This window comes from Maylandia zebra, linkage group LG5 (assembly GCF_041146795.1).
Source record: "Maylandia zebra isolate NMK-2024a linkage group LG5, Mzebra_GT3a, whole genome shotgun sequence".
Lineage (NCBI taxonomy): Eukaryota > Metazoa > Chordata > Actinopteri > Cichliformes > Cichlidae > Maylandia > Maylandia zebra.
In genome coordinates this window covers 34,602,669-34,629,766 of record NC_135171.1, presented here as the reverse complement: position 1 = coordinate 34,629,766, position 27,098 = coordinate 34,602,669, and the positions used below count along the sequence as shown (strand labels likewise).

The 27,098-nt window shown below is 37.6% G+C and overlaps 1 protein-coding gene across 2 annotated transcripts; it reads right to left on the bottom strand.

The window, feature by feature from the left end:
* igfn1.1 (immunoglobulin like and fibronectin type III domain containing 1, tandem duplicate 1) lies at positions 1-26,487 on the bottom strand. Of its 2 annotated transcripts, XM_024802501.2 has the most exons (24): positions 26,316-26,487; positions 22,664-22,754; positions 16,430-16,549; positions 15,550-15,692; positions 15,336-15,435; positions 15,153-15,197; positions 13,905-13,938; positions 13,633-13,816; positions 13,367-13,480; positions 13,109-13,277; positions 12,587-12,859; positions 11,473-12,405; positions 8,723-8,847; positions 6,891-7,032; positions 6,403-6,696; positions 6,002-6,298; positions 5,127-5,306; positions 4,891-5,019; positions 4,495-4,803; positions 3,985-4,070; positions 3,694-3,886; positions 3,306-3,602; positions 844-1,170; positions 1-589 (listed from the first exon to the last, which is right to left on the bottom strand). In XM_024802501.2, exons 2-24 carry the CDS (start codon positions 22,710-22,712, stop codon positions 585-587), a joined length of 4,548 nt encoding a protein of 1,515 aa, XP_024658269.2. In that variant the 5' UTR covers positions 22,713-22,754; positions 26,316-26,487; the 3' UTR covers positions 1-584. The 2 variants fall into 2 exon arrangements, with proteins under 2 accessions (XP_024658269.2, XP_024658270.2); XM_024802502.2 differs by lacking the exons at positions 22,664-22,754; positions 26,316-26,487 and adding an exon at positions 17,714-22,655.
* Positions 26,488-27,098: the final 611 nt, after the last annotated feature.

The window sequence follows — 27,098 nt, the reverse complement described above, 5'->3', positions numbered from 1 at the left end:
TGCTGTTTGAAATGTTTATTTACATCAAACTCACACAATTTTCATATTGATGTCATTTTATGACAGCAGTGTCATTGTAATGTAAATATCCTGTCAGTTCATATATTTTCTCATATTAGTTTTATTCTGGGGTCTTCTACAAACACCTACTATACAAGTCAAAGATCCTTGCATCTAAAAATCTGTTAAGACACAAGTAAGTTGTTTCATCACCTTCAGACTAATAGCAACTAATCTAATAACAATCAGTGCTGTGCAGAGATGAAAACTGTATATAGTTTTCACAGTTATATTTCAGTATTTTATTTCATTACTGCTATACCCTTGAAATCAAAATAGACACATGTTGGTAACTTTTATTTAAGCAATTTTTGCAGGCCTAAGGCTTTATTGTTACTTTAACTTTAGATGATGTTTGTTTTGAATTTGTGAATCAAATAAGGAAGGCATCACTAGCATAATTTAAAAAACAACAAAGGTTTCATTCATGACAGTTCTCACTTAACTGCAAACAATGTGGCATTATCATGAGCTTGATTTATGCTGGCATTATAAAGGAAGTCTGCCATCTTCGGTGTGTCCAACTATTCTGTGAAGAAAAGGTAAAGCAAAAATAAACACATTCTGGAAAGAAACTGTTTGAAACTGGTGAGAGGAGCCTGAAGTGAGCATTTTGCCCACAGGAATTATTTTTCCTTTATTATTTAAAACATGAAGAGATGATTTATACTAGTATATACATCTGATATACTGATATAGATATATCTATATCTATATCAGTATATTACACTCATTATGACAGCAAATGAGGAAAGGCATAAAATGTCTCTTTGAAAGGCTTACCTCTGACTGTGAGTTTAGTTGCAGACTCTGCCCTTCCCAAAGAGTTTTCTGCAACAACCTTGTACTCCCCGGTGTCTTTCGAGCCAACCCTCAATATGAGCAGAGAGCATACTCCACAGGTGTTGGAGATTAGGTAGTTAGTGTTTGTATTCAGACTGACACTGTCGCGGAGCCATGTGACATGAGGTGTTGGATCCCCTTTTATAGCACAAGTCATATAGCATTCATACCCTTCAGGAGCTGTGTGGGTTTTCAGTGGGACAATGAACTTGGGAGGACACAGCAGATTGCACGTCTTTGATTCTGGCATTTTCACAGTGAACTTTTCTGGAAGAAAGGAAACATGCAGTGCATTCTAATTGTATTCATCTAACATTAGAAAATGTGTCAATACTGTCTTGATGATGGCGCTACAACAGAATAGGGCTGGGCCATATTATACCATTCACGGTAATACCGGTATAATGTTAGGCAACGATAGGAAAATGAAATATCGCGATAGAATATGAGTACAACGTGCATGCGCAGTGCCTTTGTTTTCATACGCACATGGCCGATTGTTGAGTGAAACAGATGAACCAGATTTGGTTTGTAAAAATGGTGCAATTTCAGTGATGTGGAACTGATTTGGTGTTTGTCCGTCAGATACACGACAAAGCACATTTTTTTGCAGAACATGCAAGTGGCCGTTGTTACTGTCGGACTAAGATGCTCTTAAATCTGTGAGTAATCTGGGTCCTAAACTCCGTATGCTTCAGGTCAAACGAACACTGCAGCATCACTGAGAGTTTAAAAACTGTCTAAATTCTTTCATCTTTAATAAAACGATCAGCATTGCTGCTTTACCAGGTGTAACTATGAAGTTTAACTTCCAGGCATCCATGAAAACAAAATTTATTACATTTAACGGAGTTAGATTTTAGCAGGAAGCTAGCAGAAGTTAGCTCGCTAGTTTCGCTAGTTACCTAAGCATGATATTGCATGTTCTGACTGAGAGATTTCTGAAAAAATTCAAACGTACAGCTCTACTATCACTTCCAAAATAAATGACGACAGGAAACTAAACAGCAGTGACGTTTGTAGGGTTTTTATAAAGCTTTAATGTACATAAAAACCAGCTTTTTGTTTAAGTGAAAATAAATGGAAGGTTGTCTTTTTGCGCTAGTAATGTTGTGGAGTTGTATTTTGTCTCGCATCAATTATATTGTCAGTTATACCGTTATCGTGATAAGTATTTTTGGCCATATCACCCTGCTCTACAACAGAATTATTAGAAAATGAAAGGAGATACTAGTCCTGTTCGTGTACTAGAGTTTGTCATAATCATACAGCAAAGCAAAAGGGAAACAAGGTTAAAACTCTAAAGTTTTAAATATCAGTGGATAAGTCATAAAAACAAATACAGATAAATACAGCAATGCATACCCATTGTCCACATTATTTTTATATATATATATATATATATAAACACCCAGCACGCCCCTGCGGGCGGTTTATCCTTCAAGCTCGGGTCCTCTACCAGAGGCCTGGGAGCTTGAGGGTCCTGCGCAGTATCTTAGCTGTTCCCAGGACTGTGCTCTTCTGGACAGAGATCTCCGATGTTGTTCCTGGGATCTGCTGGAGCCACTCGCCTAGCTTGGGAGTCACCGCACCTAGTGCTCCGATTACCACGGGGACCACCGTTACCTTCACCCTCCACATCCTCTCGAGCTCTTCTCTGAGCCCTTGGTATTTCTCCAGCTTCTCGTGTTCCTTCTTCCTGATATTGCTGTCATTCGGAACCGCTACATCGATCACTACGGCCATCTTCTTCTGTTTGTCTACCACCACTATGTCCGGTTGGTTAGCCACCACCATTTGTAGCAGCTGGATAGCGTAGTGGTTAGACTACACGCCTTTGGAACAGAGGATCGCAAGTTCGACTCCTGCCTGGGGCGTCTGTATCCAGTAAGGGTCCTAAGGCTAGACCCCCTATGCTAAGCAAGCCTACCGCAGACATGAGCGAGACAGATAAATATGAAGGCATGCCGGCTCGGACGTCGCCCGGATCAACAAGGTCCGCGTCAGGTGTTGAGGAACCAGGGCACCCTGACGAAAAGTGGGCTACTGGAACAAGAAGGCATCGGTGGGCAAGAGACGAAAACAGGGCGTTGTTGGAATGCTACTATGCAAGTAACCCCGGCGGAAGGGGCTACATGAATAGGATGAGGGACCTATGGATATATATATATATATATATATATATATATATGAGACACACACACGGCCCTATGACATCAGTGTCAGTGCAAATTAAGTAAAATAGATATGGTCACAGACAGTTAAACTTTATTTTGTAGCTAAAGAGTCATTTAGTTGTTAATATTTAATACTAGATTTTCTTAAAGCTGTACTCTTAAAAATTGCAGTTCTTCTTCAAACTAACATGTCTTCCAAAAGGACAGGCATAACCATGTGCATACCTTTTTTGGCAGGAATCAGCCACTTGGGGGATTCAGAGGGTTTGGAGGAGCCCATGTCATTCTTTGCATAGACTCTGAACTGGTATTCTCGTCCTGGCATTATGTTACATGCTGTGAATCTGTTGTTGAAGATTCGATCTGCAATGGTGTTCCATGTTCTTTTGCTTGAATCACGCTTGGTCACCATGTAATGCAGCCTGTCATCACGTTTCTCATCTGGAGATGCTGTCCATGAAATAGTCACAGTACCATGCACATTTTCATCTAACTCCACAGGACCTGGAGGCTTGGGCTCATCTGGAGTTATAAAGAAAGTTTAGTTTTTTCTTTTGTCCACAGCATATGAAATGGAAGTTTTACAATTAATACAAGATTATACCAAACACACCTGTGACTCTAATTTCAATGCTGATTGTTTCTTGCCCAACAATGTTCTTGACAATGATTGTATAGACTCCAGTATCTGAGCGCTCAGCAGAAGGAATGAGAATCTGGGATGTACCCTCTGCATTACTGATGGTCACTTTTTTAGACACTGGCACGCCATCTTTTAGCCAGATTACATCTGGCCAAGGAGAGGCCTAGAAAGAATACAAAGATGTAATTTTCTTAGTTTGTAAGAAGATAAAATAAGATCCCTATATGTCTGTTGTCACAAATATAGTAATCAGGTTATTACCTCAAAGTTAATGTTGAATCGTGCTGAATTTCCTGCTCTCACCACCATAAAACTCTTAATTTTGGCATCAGTGAATCGGGGCCTCACTATGTAAACAGCAGGATGAAAGTTTGTCAGAACAAAATTTAATATTGGGTAAAAGTTACAGGAAGACAAATCTCGCAAGTAGGCTTTGGTGGTAATAATTTGGCACAGAAGATGATATTTATACATGGAGCAATTCAAATGTACCATGAGCAGTGGAGACACTGGGTGCATTGATGCTCAAGGAAACTACCTCAGATTTTAATCTGGTATGTATTGCCAAATATTGTGGTTGTACCTTTTATGCTGGTTATTAGATTTCTGAAGTATGCAAAATTCTGGTAATTTCAAGTAATTGAAACTATATACTTAACTTGAGTCAAGCATTGCTTAGTGGAAACAAAACAAAGAATAATTACTGAATTTATCATTATTATGTTGCTTTGTAATCATGACATTAAATATAACATTTGGAAATTTTCTCACCAGGAGGAGGCATAGAGATATGGTAGTTATCCAGTTCCTGTGGCTCTCCATGGCCTCCTTCATTGATAGCAATGACTCTTACCCAGTACATAGCCATTGACTTCATGCCTTTTACTGTATAAGACGTCATGGTTATTGCATTCAAATTACAGCGATCCCACTCTGTGTTTTCTGCAAGCCTGATCTCCACAAAATATCCCTTTGCTTCATCTTCAACCCCCTCAATGTCCTTGGGTTTTGTCCAAGACAAGGAGATGGTTGTGTAAGTGGAATCTGTCACTTTGAAGTCACTGACTTTACCAGGAGGTTCTGTAAAATATGATTCAAAGACAAACATTATTTTTACACAAAGCTAAATATAGTCTAAAAATGCCAACCGTATCAGTTTCCACCTACTTTTAGGGTCTCTGGCAAACACGAATTCTGAAGGGGAGCTGAATTCACCGGCTCCAGAGTTATTGATCGCAGACACACGGAATTCATACTCCATGCCCTCAATTACATCTTTCACAGCAAATTGCTTCCCTGTAAGGGAAAAATTTGAATTGCAGCAATAAATCATTAGGACATCACTGTTGTGCTGTCAAGTTATTCTAACATAAACAAACAGAAACTGGCTGTGAATAAGAAACCTCTAATCATCTCATTGGGTGGATTGACAGGGCCCCATAAGTTGCTGCCCTTCTTGCGTTTTTCAAGGTTGTATCCCAGAATACTGGTTCCTCCAGTATCAGCAGGGGGAGACCAGGAGAGAGTGATACAGTCTTTGAAGGCACTGACAACCTTGGGTGCTGATGGAGGTCCAGGGTATGCTGTATACAGAAAAGAGTGGGACTAGTATGTTTTTCATTTATATTTTTTTGTCTAAAGATTCATTAAAAAAAAGGTTGTCTACTTTTGAGGAACTCTGAGAATGACACAAAAGCTGAACAATAACTTTATTTCATTAGAAACCATAGTGGTCAGTTGGAATTAAAAGATATTCTTTGCATTCTCTTCAGTTATTTAGCTACCTTAAATTAGAAGTCTTGCCACATGAGAAATTAGCACAGCAAAATGTTTCCATTCATTCTCTTGAAATGTACACAGCTAGATTTATTACATTGTTAATGAAAGCTTCTGCCTGACTTTTAGTTGTCAGTTTTTTTCCCTAATTCAACAAAGATTTGAATAGAAAAAAATGTATATGGGAAAATGAAAATAAGGTTGTTCAATTTATTGTCATAGAAGTAAGTTTGCATAGTTTATTTAAAATAAAATAAACAGTGAGTGTCCTATCTCGCAGCTGTCTGCAGACCATTCCCATTTTCAATTTGTGAAAATTGAGGAAAGTCAATTTTATGGTGAAGCACTGGAGGAAAAACACAAAAAACAAGTACCTGAGTTTTTCAATAAAAGGTTTTCTTTTTTTACCTGTAAGATTTGCCTTTTGAATGTTGATGACCAGACCGTTAATACAGTGGTATTTTGAGAAGATGGCATTTAAATAATTGTTATCTTAGTTCACCTTTTGTACCAGCTTGAATGTCCTCTGTTTCCATCAGTTCACTGATGCCCATTTCAGTCTCCACTCTGAGGCGATAGCAATACCTTCGGCCATGGTCTACATCCGTGTCCCTGTACTTGGCCTCAGGACCAATTGGCCCCAACTTCTTCCAGGTGTTACGGCCAACTTGTTGTCGTTCAAGGATATAGTTTAATATCTTGCAGCCACCACTGTCTTTTGGGGGTCTCCACTTGAATTCAACTGCAGAGGAGGAGGCTTCAACAATCTCTAGAGGTCCCATTGGAGGAGTAGGTTTATCTGTTTGAAGAGAAAGTACAATACAGAATATTCATCTGTGCAGAACCAAGATTTTTAAGTGTATTAAATCCAGTGTCTTATGCAAAAGTGCTATACACACACACCCAGTACAACAAGTTGGCTGAGAGCCTCCATAGTGCCAAACTCATTTTTGAGTTTAATCTTGATTTCACCACTATCTTTACGCTGAAGCTTCAATAGCAGTAGACGGCTAGACCCCTCTGAATGCTCTATCTTGATGTTTGCCTCCTCCGAAAGCTCTTCACCCTCACGGTACCACTGAATTTTTATAGGTTCCCGTCCAATAAAAGCCAAGTTGAACGTAGCTTTGTGTCCTTTTTTCACAGTGACAGGAGTTTTGAATGCTTCCAGATCTTCAGCATTAAATCGTGGTGGATCTAGAATGAGTCATAAAAAAACAAAAACATATTTCAAGCACTGTTATGCTTTGTAGTTACTGTATGTACAATAAATAAACTTATTTTGCACTGCTCTTAAAAATTATTTTTCATCATGAACTAAACACTCTGCTTAATGAATGATGCAGACCTTGTGAGCAAGAAAATAGGTATTGCAATACTAATGTTTTTACCTTCAACAGCAATCTCAGCCTCTGTCTTACGCCCGTCTGCTTCAAATTTATATTTCCCTGCAAATTCTTCTGTGACTTTATGAATTTTCAGTCTGTGAAATGTTCCATCCTTTGAAATAGTTAACCCCTCAGATGACTTAATCTGGAATAATAACAAAATAAAAATGCAGACATAAGTGTACAAATTAGTTTTTGATTGCAAGTGAAAATTGTTTTCTTTAAAAAATAACTTTCACTGAACACAGGCAATCCCTCAACATGTTTGTACTGTCTGCTCATATTAAACCATGTTGTGCTTTTTAAATAACCTATTTTAACATTTCGATGCATTCTCAATCATCCAGGAAAGTAAATCTCCAAAAAGTTGATTCTGTTCATCTGGACGTAGCGCTTTGTGGGAGAAACGTTTCGTCACTCATCCAAGTGACTTCTTCAGTCTCAGCTGACTGCAGGTTTCCCCAATCTTATAAACATTTGCATAATGACTGAAACCAGCCCACTGAAGGAACAATGGGCTGGGATGTCAATTCCTTAATCTTAATTATGCAAATTCTCATGACCATTGATCAACAACCACTGACCAAAACCCACTGATCAATAACCACTGATCAATAACCACTGATCAATGGCCACGAATACCATTCACAGAGAGTTGGGGAATGGCTGCAATCACAGCATTTTAAGATGGCGAAAGATGTACCCTTAGGCCCCCTCCTCGATTCAGAGATGGTCTTTTCCTTTTCACATAAATGGCCTCCTTGACTTCACGCTCAAACCAGCGTTCCTCCCTGTCTAGGATGTGTACATCCTCATCCTTGAAAGAGTGTCCACTGGCCTGTAGGTGTGAATAGACTGCAGAGTCCTGGCCTGACAATGTAGCTCTTCTGTGTTGTGCCATCCGCTTCGCCAGAGGTTGTTCGGTTTCCCCAATGTATAAATCCTGGCAATCCTCCTGGCACTTAACAGCATACACTATGTTACTCTGTTTGTGTCGGGGGACCTGATCCTTGGGGTGGACCAGTTTTTGGCGCAGCGTGTTTTGGGGCTTAAAAGCCACAGAGACCCGGTGTTTAGAAAAAATGCGTCTCAACTGCTCCACTCTTTCAAGGATGAGGATGTACACATCTTGGACAGGGAGGAACGCTGGTTTGAGCGTGGAGTCAAGGAGGTCATTTATGTGAAACGGGAAAGACCATCTCTAAATTGAGGAGGGGGCCTAAGGGTACATCTTTCGCCATCTTACAATGCTGTGATTGCAGCCATTCCCCAACTCTCTGTGAATGGTACTCATGGCCATTGATCAGTGGTTATTGATCAGTGGGTTTTGGTCAGTGGTTGTTGATCAATGGTCATGAGAATTTGCATAATTAAGATTAAGGAATTGACATCCCAGCCCATTGTTCCTTCAGTGGGCTGGTTTCAGGCATTATGCAAATGTTTATAAGATTCGGGAAACCTGCATTCAGCTGAGACTGAAGAAGTCACTTGGATGAGTGACGAAACGTTTCTCCCACAAAATGCTACATCCAGATGAACAGAATCAACTTTTTGGAGAGACTATTTTAACATTGCATTCAGCAACAAACAAATCCTAACAAAAAAGTAACTTCAAGGGTCAAATTGCATTATATTTCTTCATGTCAATATACAGTGTTGTGGGACTCGAGTTTGAGACCCCTGATATAGCGCTTTGTTCTATAATAATATCTGCCTGTCATCCATGGCCAAAATACAATGTCTTTAGATAGTGGGGTGAAGCCAGAGTACGCAGAGGAAACCCATGCAGATAAAGTCTAAATGCAACATGAACAGATTTAAGACCATGAGCTTACCTCTTCCCCATCTTTGTACCAGACTCCCACACAGTCTTCACTGCTCACTTTACACTCCAGCTCTGCCGCTTCTCCAATAATGGCTTTGCAGTCAGAAAGCCCAGCATGAAAGTGAACTCCTGGGTCTGAAGATTTATCAAACATTAAGTTAGTAATTGCAAATACAGTTTCTTTTATTTCATTTTTGTAATTGTACATTTAGAATTTTAGTGATTTGAAGATTTCCATTCATGCATGCAGGAATGCAATTGTGGACATACTTACCTATTTTATTTTTTACTTATAAAAAATAAGTTTTTATGACAGAAATTTCAGATTTGTAGTAGCTGTTTAATCCAAGTTGGTAAATGATGCAATAAGAGTGGGTTTTTGGGGAAAAAAATTACTTGATGAAGATCTTTTTATTTTTTTTTAAATTTGTAGCTTGTCTCATATGGCATTGGTCTTCGTCAGCTCAAGCCAACTCTTGGCACAGCTCAGGAATGTCTTCACAGAGTCGTCCATTTGTATCTGTTCACTTAATTAGTCTTGGAAAAAAGAAAGATTTACTATTAAGATGTCCCACTTGGGATTGACCTTCTTGGTCAGTGAAGGAGTATGTCGTTTTTGCTGGCATAAATTCAGCATCAAGTGAAATATGGAAAAAAAAAAAACCACACCCATGAATCTGGTTTAGGACATAGTCATCCTCCAAGGTCAGTCCAAGTTGTCTTCCATCTTCCAGTTACGTAAGAGTGGAACTACACAAAGTATTTAAGTGACCAGTTAAAAAATAAATTACTCCAAAGCACTGATTCATCCTGAATTAACTTTTAAAATGAAAAGCAAGATTGTTAACACAGAAAGCACAGAAAGCACAGATGCATAAAAATCACATACACACACCACACCCAACCTTCAAATACATAAAAAGACACATGTAGACGCAAATAAACAAATTGTTGGCAGCTAATCCACCTGTAGGTCAAAAAAAAAAAATTAAAATTATATAAGTAATGGTGTTCTGTTACCTAAAAAATATGTGAAGTAGTTTTAACAATTCTGGGACAATTAAGCTAAAAAAGCATTAGTGTATCAAATTTAATTGATGTTTCCTAAATAAATGCATGTTCAAAGTTAAATCCACTTGTCCTGACCTGTAATCATTGTAGGAGGTAATTTATCCAATTAGACATTAAATCTGCTCTTCTTCTTAATGATCACACACTTCTATTAAGTCCCAAGCCACTGGAAATGTCATCAGCTCATCATATGACTTCACAGAGTCGTCCAGAAGTGAGATTGCTTCCCATGCAGCAGTTAATATAGCACCTGTAATCTTACCACAAAGTGTCTCGTCAAACAGTCAGCCTTGCTGTGCACTGCCTGAACGTTTGCCAGCTGCTGCTGGCTCATCATCATCTGCACCCTCACCATTTTCAGGAGATTCATCACTGCCTGCTGATGGTCCAGTGCCATTATCACCATTGGTATCTCTTGCTTCTCAGTTTTTTGCTTTTCAAGTTTAAGGAACATCACCATAAATACCATCAATCCAGTATTTCTCATTTGCTGTTGGTTAAGCCTTACAAATAACATTGATAAAGTCAGTAATAATAACAAATATTTACATAGATAATAAAAACAAACAGCAATCGGTACAACAGAGTGGTGGAAAAGGTGATCTCTAAGTTGAATAGTATTTCTTGGTATATGTGAAAAATAAATAGATGAAATAACCAAAAGCAGTAATACATGTGATAAAAGTGCTGATCCTTTTTAAATTTTCTAGTGCTTCAAAAAGTGGACAGTTCATGATTAGATATGTGAAGTTGTTTGGGTTTTAATAATCTTTCCTATTTGCCTACTAAATAGAAGACCTCAAATGATTCAAACATGACATTTATACAGCATAAAAACAAACATGAAAGCACAATACACATAAAACACAAATACAGATCACTTTCCATATATGTGAAAGCTTTAAAAGAGAGTTTAAAATGTAAAAAACATATATGCTAGTTTTCAAGACGAGACACAAAAACAAAGAAAAGCAGGCATAATATACAACAGTTTTTTTCTAATTTATTAACTAGAGGTTTTCATTGTTTCTGGACTGAAAACCATGTGATCTGTAAATACATGGTTGCACTACAGATGACTCATTAAATGACATTATATTTGAATGTTGGATTGTCAAGAAGCAGTAAACTTAACCCTTTAGCTTGTTTAACATCCCAGTGTTCTCTTACTTACTGAGTTCTGGAATTTGTTATTATTATTATTATTTTTAATCCACTTCGTGGGGCTTAATTTTGCAGTTGACATAGCAGAGTACTGAAAAACTTTGTAAGATATCAGCTACTGCTTACGCACCTGAATCTAAACTGAAGTATTTAGAATTCCCTACAGGTATAATGATAGCGATTTTCATTCCCAATGACTTATTTGTCAATAAACTACAGCATGCAACCTTTACATTGCTTACCAATAAAAGGTTCTTCAAATGCCACATTTACCTTTTTTCAGTGTTTTTCTTTTTCACAGGAAACCACAAGTCTCCTCATTGATTTGTGGTTTCCTCATCATTTATATTTCTAATTATTTTATAGCACTTTTATACAGAATAGACTGCTAGTAATATTAACAGCGTAAATGAAAAGTTGTGTAATACAATACAAATTAAATAAATTGAAAGAGAATAAAAATGGTCAACTCTTTTTTTTATTATATAATTCTGTGTGTAGTGCAGTACAGTATTAACAACTTACCTATTACTGTATCTGGAACCAGAGGACCAGCTCTCACACGTTTTCTGCGTTTTCCTCCTTTACCTCCCCCCTCTCCTCCTACACCCCCTTCTCCTCCCTCTCCTCCTTCTCCTTCCTCTCCTCCTCCTTCTACACATCCTTCTTCTCCCCACTCCCCCTCAAATTCTTCATCAGAATCTTCAAATGAATCATATTCATCTTCTCCTTCACCGCCACCGACTCCTACTCCAGCTGCGCCTTGAGCTCCACCTTTTCCAATGGCTGCAGCTCCATGTCCACCTTCTTGTCCACCAGCACTGGCACCACCATCAACTCCATTGCCTGCACCCCCTGCACTTCCTGCACCAATACCACTGGTACCACCAGCACCTGCAACTGCAGCAGCACCACCAGGACCACCTGTCCCGCCAGCACCAGCTGCACCCCCGGCACCAACAGCACCACCAGCACCCCCGGCACCAACAGTTCCATCAGCACCACCAGCACCGGCAGCCCCACCAACACCAGCAGCACCCCCGGCACCAACAGTTCCATCAGCACCGGCAGCCCCACCAACACCAGCAGCACCCTCGGCACCAACAGTTCCATCAGCAGAGGCCGCGCCACTTCCAGCACCGGCTCCTTTTTTCGCACTTTTCCTTGGAGCTCCGTCTTTACCAGCTGCTGCCCTTTTAGCTCTTGCCGCAGCCTTAGCTTTAGCTTTGGCTTCAGCAGCTGCCTTTTTAGCTGCTTCTTCATCCTCTTGGGCTGCTGCTCCAGCGGCTTCTTTCTCGGCTTGGGCTTTCTTTGCAAGTTCCAGTTTTTCTTCCAATTCTTTCTGATATTTTTCTTGCTGCTCCTTTGCTATTTTCAACAGCTCCTCTTCGTTGCTACCTCCAGCCATGGTGGTTTTCCGAGCCACCTTTTTGCCCTTACTTGCAGGATCTTTGTCAGCTATGAAAAATATATCAGATATATTTGTAACTTGCAGCTGGTTTTGGAAAAATTTTGGAATATTCAATTTTTTAATGTGAATTTTGTGATTTTTTTTTAATTATATATATCTATATATATATACATGTGTGTGTGTGTGTGTGTGTGTGTGTGTGTGTGTGTGTGTGTACATAATTCTCACCTTCAACTATAAGCCAAGCGTTGCAAGATTTTATTCCTGCCACAGCAGCATAGATACCGGCATCCAAAGGCATGCAGTCCCGCACAATCAATTTGTGGATGAGCTTATCCTCAGATATAGTAATTTCATGTTTTTCACTATTTGACAGCAGAGCACTTTTGCCATACCATTTGATCTCGTTCATGGGTGCAGTTAGGACACATTGAAAGAGGGCGTCCTCTCGTTCTTCTGCCTTGACTTCTTGTATTTTGACAGCAAATTCGACTGGAGTTACTGAAAGGTTTTAAAAAGACACAAAAGAATCAGAGAAAAACGCAATCCATTATCTAAACTGCTTACCCTGTTCAAGAACTCTTTCATCAGAGCTGCCCGAACTTAATGAGTTACATTAATTTAAGCTATGAGTACATTTCAATCAAATGGAAAAACACGATTTATGGTTAACAATTGTATAAGTAACAATAAAAGAAGCTGAATAGACCTAAACCTTATCTAATCTTAATACCTGGATTAAAGACAGACCTTTAAAATCAGTGGAGAACACATTGACACCCTCAACATCCACTGAGTAGAGTCCAGCATCTTCTACTCCTAGTTTTTTGATTTTGAATATGTATTTTTTGCCAACTTGTTTCAAACTATGTTTCTGCTCATCAGCCTCATCTTTGGAAAATGGAACCATGACACCATCCTGCAGAATTTAAAGATGTATTAACATTTTGATAATACGTTTAAAAAGAAAGAAGCAAGACAAAACGTAATGAGCAGTTAATTTCTTACCTTGTACAGGTACAGTTTACTGCTAGGATCCTTGAGGTCCATATCCAACTCAATTGTTGCATAATCATCATCTGTGACCTCAATAGGCTTTAAACTGCTGATATGTGTGACAAACTATGGCAGAGATATATCAAAAATTATAAAAAATGGTCAAGCGACAGTATACAATACAGCAAATTTAAAGAAAACATTATAGGCCTCTCTGAATAAAAGCAGTTTTGTTGGAGAGGCTTTTGATTAAATAAAAGAATGCCAGAGTTCTGTACCTCTGCGACCTCCTCTTCTCGTTCTTTTTTCATTTCATTAAGTTTCTTTAGCATGCCACGGAAGTTTGTGATACCATACTCAGCACAGATACGCTCATAGTCTTTCTTGTCTGCACTGAGCAGAATTTCCCAGACCTTCTCCTCTGTCTCCATTGGCTTCTGCTCACGTGTTCCATCTGGATTACTGTATTGACAAGCAGCATTAAGTTAGAATTCACAGCTGTAAAGAATACAAAAAGTAAGAATAGTTCACAAGCTATAAAAAAGCTCACCGTTTTTTTAGTGTCTTTCTGAAGTCAACTGTATCTGTGGAACCATAAAAAAACAAACTTAAAACACAAATTTGTCAGTCAATATAGAAATATCATAAATGTGGGAGGCTCTGACCAAAGGAGGCTCTAGAAACTAAACCACAGCATAGCTTCATAATGGCAAGCGTCTGGGGGCTGAGGTTAATATTTTCAGAAAAAGAGTCACTGATGTCTTAAGTGGCAGTGCATAGTGAAACTGTGCTGATGTGACAGACAGATTTTTCCAAATAATTCAAATCACTAAGTAAAATGTCAGCTTGCAATTAAAATTAATGGGCAAATTGTGTAGGAGAAAAAGTGAACCACTCTATCTAAATATTGGTAGATTTAAAGAAAGCCCATCAATATCCATTTAACTTATCTTGCCAAGTTCCCCAAATGTCTTCTGTAAAATCGAATAGATGTTTTCTGAATTACATTTATAGTTTGGTTGTAATGCAGTTTGCTTATTTTCTAGAAAATGTTTCAGAAGCGCAGTAATGCATAACTTGTCCTGGTCTGATAACAAACAATTCAATTCAGTTTTATTTATACAGTGCCAAATCACAACAACAGTTGCCTCAAGGCCCTTTATATAGTAAGGTACACCCTAAAACAGGGGTGGGCAACTCCAGACCTCGAGTGCCGGTGTCCTGCAGGTTTTAGATGTGTCCTTGATCCAACACAGCTGATTCAAATTGCTAAATTACCTCCTCTGTCTTGAAGTTCTCGAGAGGCCTGGTAATAAACTAATCATTTGATTCAGGTGTGTTGACCCAGGGTGAGATCTAAAACCTGCAGGACCCCTGCCCTACAATAATACATACAGAGAAAAACCCAACAATCATATGACCCTCTATTGCAGGGGTAGGCAACTCCAGGCCTCGAGTGCCGGTGTCCTGCAGGTTTTAGATCCCACCCTGGGTTAACACACCTGAATCAAATGATTAGTTCATTACCAGACCTCTGGAGAACTTCAAGAAATGCTGAGGAGTCATTTAGCCCTTTAAATCAGCTGTGATGGATCATGGACACATCTAAAACCTCCAGGACACCGGCACTCGAGGCCTGGAGTTGCCTACCGCTGCTCTATTGAGCAAGCACTTTGGCGACAGTGGGAAGAAAAAAAACTCCCTTTTAACAGGAAGAACCATTTAGTGAAGGAAACACTAAATGCTTCTAAGAAAACATTTCAAGGTCATACAACACCAAGTGTTTATGAGCTCTTACCTTCGACTTGTGCCTTTTGGAGTTCTTTGGTCTTGGAAAATCCAACTGTGAACAGTAAACATAGTTATTTATTTATTAGTTTTGTTTTTAATTCATCATAAAGATACCAGTTGCTCATGAAGATATGTAATTCAGCTTTAACACATCTGAAAGAGACAGTATTTCAGAGAATAAAAGTCTTACCTTCAATAACATTTAAAACAACAGTGCAAACAGCCCTTCCATATTCATTTGTTGCAAAACACTTGTAGGTGTCAGCATCTTCTGGAGAAACTTTAGGGAACTAATGAAGCACAGAGCTGATGTCATTTTTATTATGTTTGACTGCATATTAAGTGTTGTTATTTATTTCAGCTCACAATCACTTGTACCTTGAAAGTGCTATTGTGGAGCTTACCTCAATGGTGTGTTCGTGGGTTGCCTCATCATATTTTTGTAGGCACACAGAAGGATGAAAAAGTATTTCTCCATTTGCTCTACTCCATGTCACAGTAGGGGTTGGGGTTCCTACTATTATGGCTTTAAAGAACGCAAATTTACCTATAATAGAAAAAGTTGAGGATTGTTTAGTATTGAAAAAATAACTTAGTAAATGGAAATGTTCCAGTTACAAATGTTCCAGATCATGTTAATACATTAAATTAAGAAATTCTAAAATGATTTCTGTTGCCACTGCCACTGAGTGTGCAGAAATGATAGGTTTGAGGCTTTTCCTAGTTTTCTTCATTTTTATGATATTTATTTCAACCCAATATTACAGGAGATGTTTGGCCATAATGCACAACACCATGTCTGGCAAAATCCAAACAAGGCATTTCAGCATAAACGCCTCATACAAACTGGCAAGCATGGTGGTGTAGGGATGATGATTTGGTCTTGTAGTTACTGACAGTGACATAGTGTAGTATGTCATGTGTTTTTATTCAACTAAAAAAAACAAAACCCTCCCAGTACATAAAACCGCAGTGGTCAATAGCATTCAGTAACCCAGATAAGAACACGCAATACCCCTTTTCTTCAAAACTGGATTAAGAGCTTCTCAAAAACCTGATCACAAACATGATCACATGCATCTAAAAAGTTTCACTGGAATTTATCTTTGTCATCTGTTTAATAGATACTTTTGTTAGTGACTTCAGTTTAATTACATCACCAGAACAATTAGGACTTCCCAGTATTTGTCAGTAATACTTGTGTAGGTTTAAGGTGTAGGTCAGTGTGCAGCACATTTTTTTGTATTGTATTGTGAAGCATTTGAGACATGACATGAGACTTACCCTCTTGAATAGTTAGAGCAATCGGTTTGCGGGTGAAATCTGGAGTTGTCATTCCCTCTGGAAGTTCCTCCATAAACTGTGTTATCATGACACCAGGCACTTTTGACTTCTTCCTGATGCCTAACCAAATCAAGGCATATTAGGCAATTAGGCAACCCTAATATTTCAAAGCAGACCAGATATATACAAATTTGTGTGATCCAGACTGAGGATAATAGATCACTTAAAATGTTAAAAAAGCAACTCTATAAGTCTAAAAAACAGTCATATTTTGATCAAAAAAATAACCAGCACATTTAAAGAAATTAAAAACCCAGACCAGAAAAAAAAAGAGGTCAGGGTCAATTGCAAACACAGTCACATTCTGACGTATGAATCAAGTATGTGTGAAGAGAATGCATATTCTGATGTTAAAATGCCACAATACACGCTCAAATTTCAACTGCTGCATGACAAAACGGCTAAGAAAAGCTGCATTTTATAAGATTATCTACCCCTTTTTCTTTACAAACTGCAGGTGCTTATTCTAAGGGAAGGAATAATACTTTAACAGTCAGCTTATTTGGGAATGAAATATGTCAGCTATCAGCTAGGATAGTTTCATATTGCTGAAGGTTTGTTGAACTTGCTCCCGCAGTTTATCCAATTCCTAGTGCTGTTTAAGTAGGATAAAAGCCACTTACATAGAGAAAGGTGAACAATCATAAACCGTTAATTACAGTGAATGTATAACTGAGATATTTAATTAGGTTTTTTAAGTAACTTTGTGAAAGAAGACAGAGTTGCCTATAACAATTTAACAAACCTATGGGCATTTGAAGTAGTTGTAGTAGTAAGTGTGTAGTGTTTAGTGATATTAGCATGTGCCATATTTATGGGCTTGAGTCTCAGACAAATATTTGTGTGAGTCTCAAGCCCAGTAAGATCATAGTTGGTGCTATTATAACAATAAAGTCAGTCTTTTAGCATAAAATCAGCACTTTGGTCATGTGGAATAGGTTATGCTTGTGATTGTGATTAAGAGTTTTTTCTTCTCAGTCTATTTCAATTTAATGCATACATAATCTTAAAAAAACACATTTATAATTTACTAAAACACTTACAGCTTTAGTTGTATTATTCTCAGCACAGTTTATTCTAAATTTGTGAGTATGAGAAAAGATAAAACTGAACAAAAAGGTTGAGGTTAGCTCATGCATTCTGTATTTTAAAATATGTGTCAACAGAATCAGACATGGATCTACATATATGTGCTGTACTATTAGAGTATTCATATGAACTAACCCTCAGCAATATCGAAGACTTCATCACTGATTGCTGTTCACAAGGATAAAGCTGGCCCAGGGATCCCTGGTCTTTAATTATTTTCACCTTGCGTGAAAGACCTGCAATAGGCAGAATATTAGCTACAAAATATTTATATTTTTATTAAAGATTGTGAGAGCAGAATGCCCCACCCAGCATTTTGCAGTCTGAAGCACACTGTTAAATTAGTTAGTTAAATTAAATAAGTTAAATTGCTTGCAGCAGGGGTTACTGAATAGTATATATGGTTTGTATGCTGCACGGTGATGATAACGTTACACTGGTGTTGCTGCTGTTAGCAAGCTGGATGTTCACACTGTGGAATTTTTAGGATGATGCAACAATAAAAACAACATGTGTGCATGAAAATGTTGATCAGCTTTTCAAAATAAGACAGTGATTAGAATGACATGAAAGCCAAGCATTGATATCATAGGTCAATTTGCAGATAACATTTAAAAATAATTAGCATAAATGTGGTACGAAAAGGTTTAATTCAGTTCTGTCATTCTGAAGTAGATTGAACAAGACGTATGTTCTTGATTAAAAACAGGGTCTTTCGTAAGTCGAAAATTTTCGTAAGTCGAAGCCCCCATCGCACCTTTTGAGTGAAAGATAGGCTATAGGCTAATTGCTAACTGCAACGACGGAAGCGCAAGTACGAAAGCCAAGGGGGTTGTCACATGATTGGGAAGGCATTGTGAGCATTGTAGGCATTGTGGGCTCAGCCAATCAGAGCCAGCGGATTTTGTTACGCGGGCATTTTGCCGTAACACGGGCAGAAATATTGCCGTTAAGTTCCTTCGTAACTTGAATTTTTCGTTAAATGGGGTATTCGTAAGTCAGGGTTCCACTGTATATTATATCTGAGTTGTCTTACATCTACTTTTCTCAACATCACATCCCTGATATCTTGTTTTTTTTTACTTAAATGATTGCCTTCATTGAAAATTTGCACTACCGTCGCAGTGGAAATGTCCCTGTTTTGTTTGAATTGTCTACCAAACACAGATGCGACAGAATAAATTTTCCTTTTGTGTGTTTTTTGCATCTTCATCACTTACAATGAACCTCTTTTTGGAATGAATTAGTAATAATGATAATAACTGTACCATCTGTTGTTAGAGTCTTTGTCCCTCAGTGTTTGCTTAAAAGCTGGAAAACAAACTCATAAACGAGATTCCACTTCATTTTTTTTTAAAAACAAAATCTACTTTTAAAACTTAAGTAGTTATACCGTGCACCCTTACACCCTGCAAATGAATGCAGGAGGATAATGCATTTATCTCGTTAATGTCGTTCTCCTTTTACCTTGTTTCTTTTTTTCTCTTTTTTTAAATGAATATTTTTCCCTTTTTGTGTCTTTGTGTCTCATAAGGCTCTTGTTATTTGAATGATGTTTCATACACTTGGCTTTCCTCAGCAAACAACTGTACAAAAGAATGAATGATATGAATGAATAATGAGTCTATTCAGGTAGACTGTCAAAACCTGCTCACTCTCCAGTTTGTTCTTATTTTTGTCAGATGTTTGTGTTCTCAACAGTACAGTTTCAACCTTTTCGTCAGATTAGACTGACAGGACTGAATAATGTATTTTCTTTTTCATTTGTAGATAAGTAGTGCTGAACTGTTTTTATTTGATACTGTCCTACTGTAGTTAAACTCTATAGTGCATTTTTTGTTTATGTTTATTTTTTTAAAACCTCAACTAAAAAAAACCCTGGAAAATGCTCTCTAATCCTCCAAATTATTTGTTAATTTATTGTTAAATCCCCCTGTGTCTCACAGGAAAATGGCTTTGCATACGTTTTATCTTGTGAAAAAGCTCTGATGAAAAAACATTTTGGTTTATTTTTGTTTAATTTGCAGTGTAGAGATGTTTAAAGATGTTTAACTACACATTTAATCTCTTAGATATCTTAAAATAAGATCAAGAAGTGCAATTTCAATAGCACATCTCAGTGTTTCTTTTTACTGAAAACTATTTTGAAATGTAATTGTTTATTTATTACTTAACTACTTTGGTGTAGCATGACTGGCTGTGGGGGAGGTCTTTATCATCAGGAAAAGCTGTAAAACCTATAAAAAATACAGTTAAAGGCCCACAAATGTTGGCCTGCTTCATATTTTCTAAAGCTGTCCAGCGGGCCGATTTGACAGGCCGATTCTCACACCTGTGATCTGAAGATTGAGTCATTAATGTCTGGTTTCACATGCAAAATAAGTACAAATAAATATGTGCAACTTTAAACACAACTATGAGAAAGGATTTGTTGTGCTATTATTGGATTAATTAAGATGTCATACTAGAGGTTATAGGAAGATTGAGTGAGGATGATTGTAGTACAACTGAGTACACTTTGAAATTTGGATTTAATTTAGTGTAAAATTGGTGTTGTTACTAGGGTTGCATTTAAACTATATTACATGACATCACCACGACATCACTAAATACTGCAGCAGAATAAGTGACTCATTGTGCTTATCGATGTAAAACTTGTTAGCTGTTTTGGTACTGCAAAGTTTCTTAAGAGTCAGGGTCAGAGTTGGTCAGGTCTGCTGAGTAGAACAGGCCACTAAACGCCATTGCACTAGTCACAGTGTATAAATTGTGAGATTTGCGGTAGAATATGAGTTTTATTTTTATTTATTTATTTTATACCTTAGACTGAGTAATGAAATAATACATTAAAGGCCCAAAAGTCCCAGGCCACTTACATATTTACACCTATTGGAGCTACTTGGCTATAGGAAACCATGCCGTCAGTCTCCTGTTGCACAGTTTTTGTGCTGAAGTTAACACCAGAGGAGGTTTGTAAATCTGCATCTTTACATGGTCTATAGCAGAGCTGAAGAAATTTCATGAACTCTTTTGTTACAGTGTTGTGCCATACAGTATTACAGTAGGTCTTTCTCTTCCACTCATTGTAAAGGTGGACTGCAGGTGCGTGATTTTATATTCCTCTAGCAATGGGATTAAAACTCTTAAATTCAAAGATAGATTAAAGGTTGTTACCCAGTGCTTTTGTCTGTCGTGTATAAGACATTAAATGATACTGAGAACTGTCATTTTAGCTGGTTACCTTGACATTTCACAGTTGAGCAGGAATACAAAGGTCAAAATATTTAAGAGGGTACAGAATGGTCCAAATTAGAGGAAAGTACTCAGATATAATTTACTGGTAATCTTTCTACTTATACCAAATGCACGCCATTTGCAGTTTAAAAGTAATTACAATGTAATTATATTAAAGCTTGATGAAATTTGCACTTTTTAAGGGTCCTTAGAAAGTGCAAAAATCTATCTAATGTGACAGGTGCCAAGTTGCATTAGATAGATTTTAGGAGACATTATGCCATTCCTGTAGAGCAAGTTCACTTATTTAGACTGAACTGTGCCAGCATATTGTACAAGGTTACTTTGCATTTGAATACATCTTTAAAAGTGGCATTTTTTTTTCTTGAAATTACAAGCTACAGTCAACAGATGGCAATCAACCGCAGTGCCCTCTAGCAACAGCCTGCAGACACTATTCATATGAGGGGTTTGAAAATGTCACAATGAAATGCATCTGTTGTGACACTGAAAGTCATATCATCCATTCTGGATGACACCTTTCAATGAATGATGAAGATCATATCATACATGCAACTCACCCATCATGGAATCATGCATTTACAAAGATGAATCGTTCAGGTAATTCGATTTTTTCTGTTTTGTTTTTTGTCTTTCGCTCGCATACCTTTGTCGTCTGGGTGAACTCCCTCAGAACCTTTTTTTCAGAACCGCCAACTTAACACGTAATGTGAAAGTGGGAGAGGGAACAGGACAGGTAAATATTAATCCTGACAAAAGCACCATGTTGGGTTGGAACTTCGACAGGATTATAACATATAATAGACATAAAACACCACAATATACAGTATATTCCCAGGAATCAAAAGCACAAACAGACAGACTTGAGCAGACCCAAATATTTAGAGACACATTGCACATCAAATCATTAGTCACAGACAAAAAATAAGACAGAGGTTAGCAATGTGTTGTTACAGCAAGCATGTAAATGCTGTACTGTACAACTGATGATTAGACATAGCTTCACACTTTCTTACGCATTTTCTCATGGTAGACATCTCAGGATGTTTCTTGTGCAGTGCTTGAGAGAAATTATGTATAAATAGAAAAGCAATTTGTGGAAAGATGATTTCAAATAAGCCTTCATTTTGTCTTCTATCAAACAGAGACACAATTTCATTTTCAGCTCCCTCTTTATTTGTGGCAGCTTCAAGTGTGTGTTGAATTAATCTTCGATGATCTTGCTTTGATCTTCCATGTCCCCAACGGTTGCATTGCCAGCATTGCTTCTCAGATGAATCCTGAGTATTCTTTGTCTTTGGTCATGAAGAAATCTTTTTTAAACATGATGAGAGCTTGTTTGCATCTTCTCTTGTGTTGTCAGTGATGCCGCTGATCATTTCTTTGATCGACATCTTCATTCGAGTGGAGAAGCTAGTGACTGAAAAATGACTTCTCTTCTTAGACAGAAAAAAAGAAGAAAAATAGCATCTGTTTTCTCATTGCCACACAAAATCTCGATATCTTGCAGGGATCTTGTATCGACTGCTTCCACTGAAGAAAATAGGCAGCTGTATTGTTTATCTTCTTTTTAAGTTGTTGGTGATGGCCTTCATATTACACATTTTATTGTAATTTTATTCTTTAAGTACCATTTGGCATGTCATTTTTACCTGTTGCTTTCTTGTCTTAATTATTCTTGAATGCAGTGTCACACAGCTCTTTAGTTTTAATAAAGTTTAGTTGTTTGCTGTCTGTGAGGAGGATCCTGTTCTTGTGTGTCACTGCAATAATAGAACGTACAGGGTGACAAGGTTGCAATACTAACCGTTGACTGGCTTCTTTACTTACCCGCCTGCCCAGTGGCAGTCTGATCGGTCACCTTTGACTTCTTCGACATCTTGGTTTTCTCTTGAGCTCTGCTGATTCAGAAGGCTCTGCACTAAAAGACAGAATAGGAAATCTAAAATCTACTGTACAAGTGTGGCTCAAATCAAATCCCTGATATAAGACATTTGTGTCAGAGTTTGAGGTGTTAGTCTTTTAATTTTGGGATTGTTTTCTTTTTGAAAATTTAAGCAGACGCCATTTAAAAGTTTTAATAGAGTAATGTAGTGCTTTTGAAGCAGACTGCTCTAATTACTTTTCCAGTGGCACAAAGTGATCATCAGCACCCGTTCAGCCAACGTCATTTACAGTGAATGTCAGACTTAACATGGGATTATTCTGTGTCTCAGGATTCCTTTGCATACATTTGTTAATTAACCGAGGTGCTCAATGAAACCTCATATAAACATGGAGAAGATTTGGAATTAGATTGATAATGCTGCACACTGTACAGCAATAATTATATGATCACCCAGTTAATGACAATAACTTACATGCCAGTGTAAAATTTATAATTTTACAGACATTATACTGCAAACATTTTTAAACATTTTACTGTTCTTAGAAGAGTTCTGGGATCTTCTGTACAATTCTGGACGAAGTCGGTGACAAGGATCAAATGAAATTCAAAGGAAATTCTTTATATTTAATTGCTTAGGATATATGCTTATGACTGTGTAATGCCGCAAAATGATTTGAGGATAATTAATTTGGTGTGTGTGTGTGAAAATATACATCAAAGTTTTCCATAGTACTACATTTAGTGAGATTTCTTGAGCAACAAGGGTTTCACTGGCTCAGAGTCACACCACCGTGGTCAATACATCACCTTTTTTTTAGCTCCGTAAGTGTTTGAAAGCTGAAGAGATGAAGCTATAAAGGAAAATTGTTTTTCCATCTTGACTGAAACATTGTTTCAGATGCTCAAAAGTTAAAAGTTTCTTTGTTGTTTTGGGGTTGTTTTGTTTTTAGAACATCAGGTGCAACACAACACTTTACAAATTAGCATTCGTCACAGTTCTAAAAGGTCATGCATATGGATTTATGCCATTACTATTTTTTGTTCTTGTAAAATTTGAACCAAAGAGTCATGTTAAGACGTCTTAACTTCCTCATTGGACAGAGATTCACAGTGGGTGTGGTTACTTATGGGTAAATAATATTATTGTCATTACTTTGTAGCTCAACATGGATTTTTAGAAGATAACGTTGATGTGAAGAGGTAAGTCTTGTTCACATATATATATATATATATATATATACATATATGTGTGTGTGTGTGTGTGTGTGTGTGTGTGTGTGTGTGTGTGTGTGTGTGTGTGTGTGTGTGTGTGTATATATGTTACCCCTGGTTCAGGATGTGTTTGAACAGTTTTTAGTGTTTAAAACATGGTTTAGTTCCTGTGTCACACTCTACTAATGAAGAAACAGACATAACCAAAATGCTCATGACTTTGAAATGTTGCTCATGTAATTCTTAAATTTATGCTTGCTTTGTTATCCTGCTTGTTCAATGTTGGTCTTACAGAAATTCAGGCATTCAGAAAGCATGTGTGCTTGAACCTATATGAACTCCTCTAATCATTTGAAGGTTGTTAGGCTGGGTGAATTGAAAGCTGGTGTGTGGTGGATATGGGTGATCTATTGAGATGATCTTTTGAGAGACTGACTGATTTGGATGTCAAATAATCTCCACATTAACATTTCCACAAATAACTGTTTTATTTATAGTTGTGCACATGCTCTAGCATATGTTAAAAAGGTTCTGGGCTCCAGCAGTGATCTTGGCACTTGGTCTGTCTTGAGAATGAACAACACATATGGTAAAGGGAAAACAGCACGAAAAAGGAGACATCTTGCAAAAGGCAACGCTCTCATCTTCTCTTCCACTTAATAGTTGTTGCTGTGCTAGCTCTTATCATTTACTGTTTTGCTGCGGCTTGCATCTGTTTTTTTTTTTATTTTGACTTGTGGGGGAGGGGATATTCTAGACATTTTTTTTATTATCAATGCATTCCAGAATAAATCTGTCTTAGTCACTGTCCCAGAGATTCACGGATTTGTGCTGCAGGCTGCATTTCATTAAATGTTGTTACTTAAAAAAAATAAACAAAAGAAAAAAAAACATGCTTCAAAAAATCATTACATATAACCAGTATGTAGGCAGGCTGGCTGTCACTGCAGGCAAGATAACAAGCCGCCACCGCTGAAATTGGAGATGGACTATCTGAAATGCTGGGCCACTGCTACAGAAAAGTATTGGTTGTTGTTGCCTCATGTTTTCCTGTATACTTCACTACTGTACTTATTCATTATTATGTTCTTCATTTTAATTAAAAGTGGTAAAAATAGCACTGATATATTTATGATGATTGTTTTTTTATTATGTAATGACATCTATGTATTTCTTTTGCTTACAATACTGAAATGATCTCTTTCTATGTTACCAACATGAAATGGAGTCTCAAACATATAGAAATTTGTAAAGAAGACTCTTGAGAAATTTGAGAAACAGCAGACAACTAGACTGCACCCAATACGTAGGAGCGCATGTGACACCTACTGCAGATGACTGCACCGCTGACTACATATTCTGGAAATGGCATCTGGTAGCTTCTCAAATGTCCCTCACTGCACTTTTCTACACATCACTGACTGCAGCTGAGTGCACAAGATGCACAGCTGAAGTCACTTTCTAACACAAAACTGAGTCTGATGACATGTCTTTTAGTGTCCAAGTGTTAGTGGTACTATTTGAGCCTCCCAGTGGATTTGTTTATATGTTCGGTATTCAAAACATGTAAGAAATACTTAGCCTACATGTAATATGTATGTTGTAATGAGTCTGCTGGTCTTTGTCTATTTAAGCTACTAACTACACTGAATACAGCATTTTGCTTTGTTTTTTCAATCTTTAAATGCAAGAGAGATGCACCGTATGTGCTCAGTGTTAGGAGGATTTGTACATTGTGAACTGTAGCCCTGTGAATTCATTTAATGTAAAAAGAAATCCAGTTCTCTGCCAAAATACAACCCACTCCCTCTATGCAGCTTCTTGAATCTTAGGTCACATATTGATTTGATACCTCCTTCTAAACTTAGTCATCACCCAACAACCTCACAGCTCTGACCATACTGCTATGATGAGCTTCCCAGATTTAAAGCTATGAAATTCAAACTGAGAAGCCTACATGCCTTGCTTAAGTGATTTCATGCAGCAACATCAATTCTGTCCTCTTTGTAATTAAATCATGTCCTGTAAGTTTTGATGTATGTCTGAATTATTAATATGATAGCAAACCCTGCATGCACTGTAATTTTAGAAACTGAAATCAGATACCACATTCGTGACTTACAAGCACTTTTAAGCTTCAAGCTCAGTCTTTGGATAGGAAAATAGAAACATCTCTTCATGTCTCATGCATTTACACATTAGCTTTTCTATTGCAATGTTAAGCACCTGTTTACAAAGTACTGACATCTTTCTGATATAAACAGTGATGGTAGACATTGTATTCATGCAGATTGCGCTCCCAGCTGCAGACTTACAGAGGATAGGCTTTTGCAATTCATTTCTACATTTACTTATCCAGCCTTCATTTTGAGGGCCACCTACCTGCTCTCAGTCCTCTTAGCACTCTTCCCTTTCAGACAGCAGTCTGGTCACACTGTGCCTTCTCCTAATTTTTTCAGTGTAATAGATCCTTCCAGCAGTGTGCAAGTCTGAGCTCAATGCTCCTCTACTGCCCAGACCCAGTGACTGCCAAAAGCTGTTTAGGCTTTTTTGTATTAGTCGTGACCCCAAAGACATTGGAGGTTGAGTGGGTGGTGAAGTAGGGAGGTAATGTGAAGGGGTGGGGGGGTGGCAGCAGGTTGAACACCTATTAAAGAATTTTTTTTCGTTAATCCAGTTTCTGAAGCCTGAATCTTTCCCTCTCTTTCTGTCTCTTTCTAAAATGTGTGTTTAGACAACCAGCATATAAAATGATGGACAAAAAATTAATCACCATACTATTCAACACAATTTAATTATAAACTAAACCCAAATATCACCTGGAAAGGGAAGTTGCAAAACATTAAACAAAACTACACGTTTTCAGTGCAGAGATGATGTCCTGTCATCCAGTGCATTATAACTTCATAACCTAACTCTGGCATTCATCAGAAGCAATCCATTCTTGACTGCTGGGACATAATAATTATCACCCTGTCAACTTTTATTAACAAAATAGGGAGTAGCTAAATGGCTAATATTGATGTGGCAACTGGAGTAGAAATATGTATTCATGATCATCTTAAATGGGTAAAGTATGATATCCAGAGAGGGTTGTTTTCAAAATCTTCATAGCAGATTGGCACATTAGAGTTGATAAGCATCATCATGTAATATCTAACAACA

Coding starts and splice junctions, on each gene's coding strand:
- igfn1.1 (XM_024802501.2), bottom strand. CDS start 22,712: ATGTCGAAGAAGTCAAAGGTGACCGATCAGACTGCCACTGGGCAGGCG. Junction 6,299..6,402: donor CAGCCAACTTGTTGTACTGG/GTGTGTGTGTAT, acceptor CTCTTCAAACAG/ATAAACCTACTCCTCCAATG. Junction 3,603..3,693: donor CATTGAAATTAGAGTCACAG/GTGTGTTTGGTA, acceptor TTATAACTCCAG/ATGAGCCCAAGCCTCCAGGT.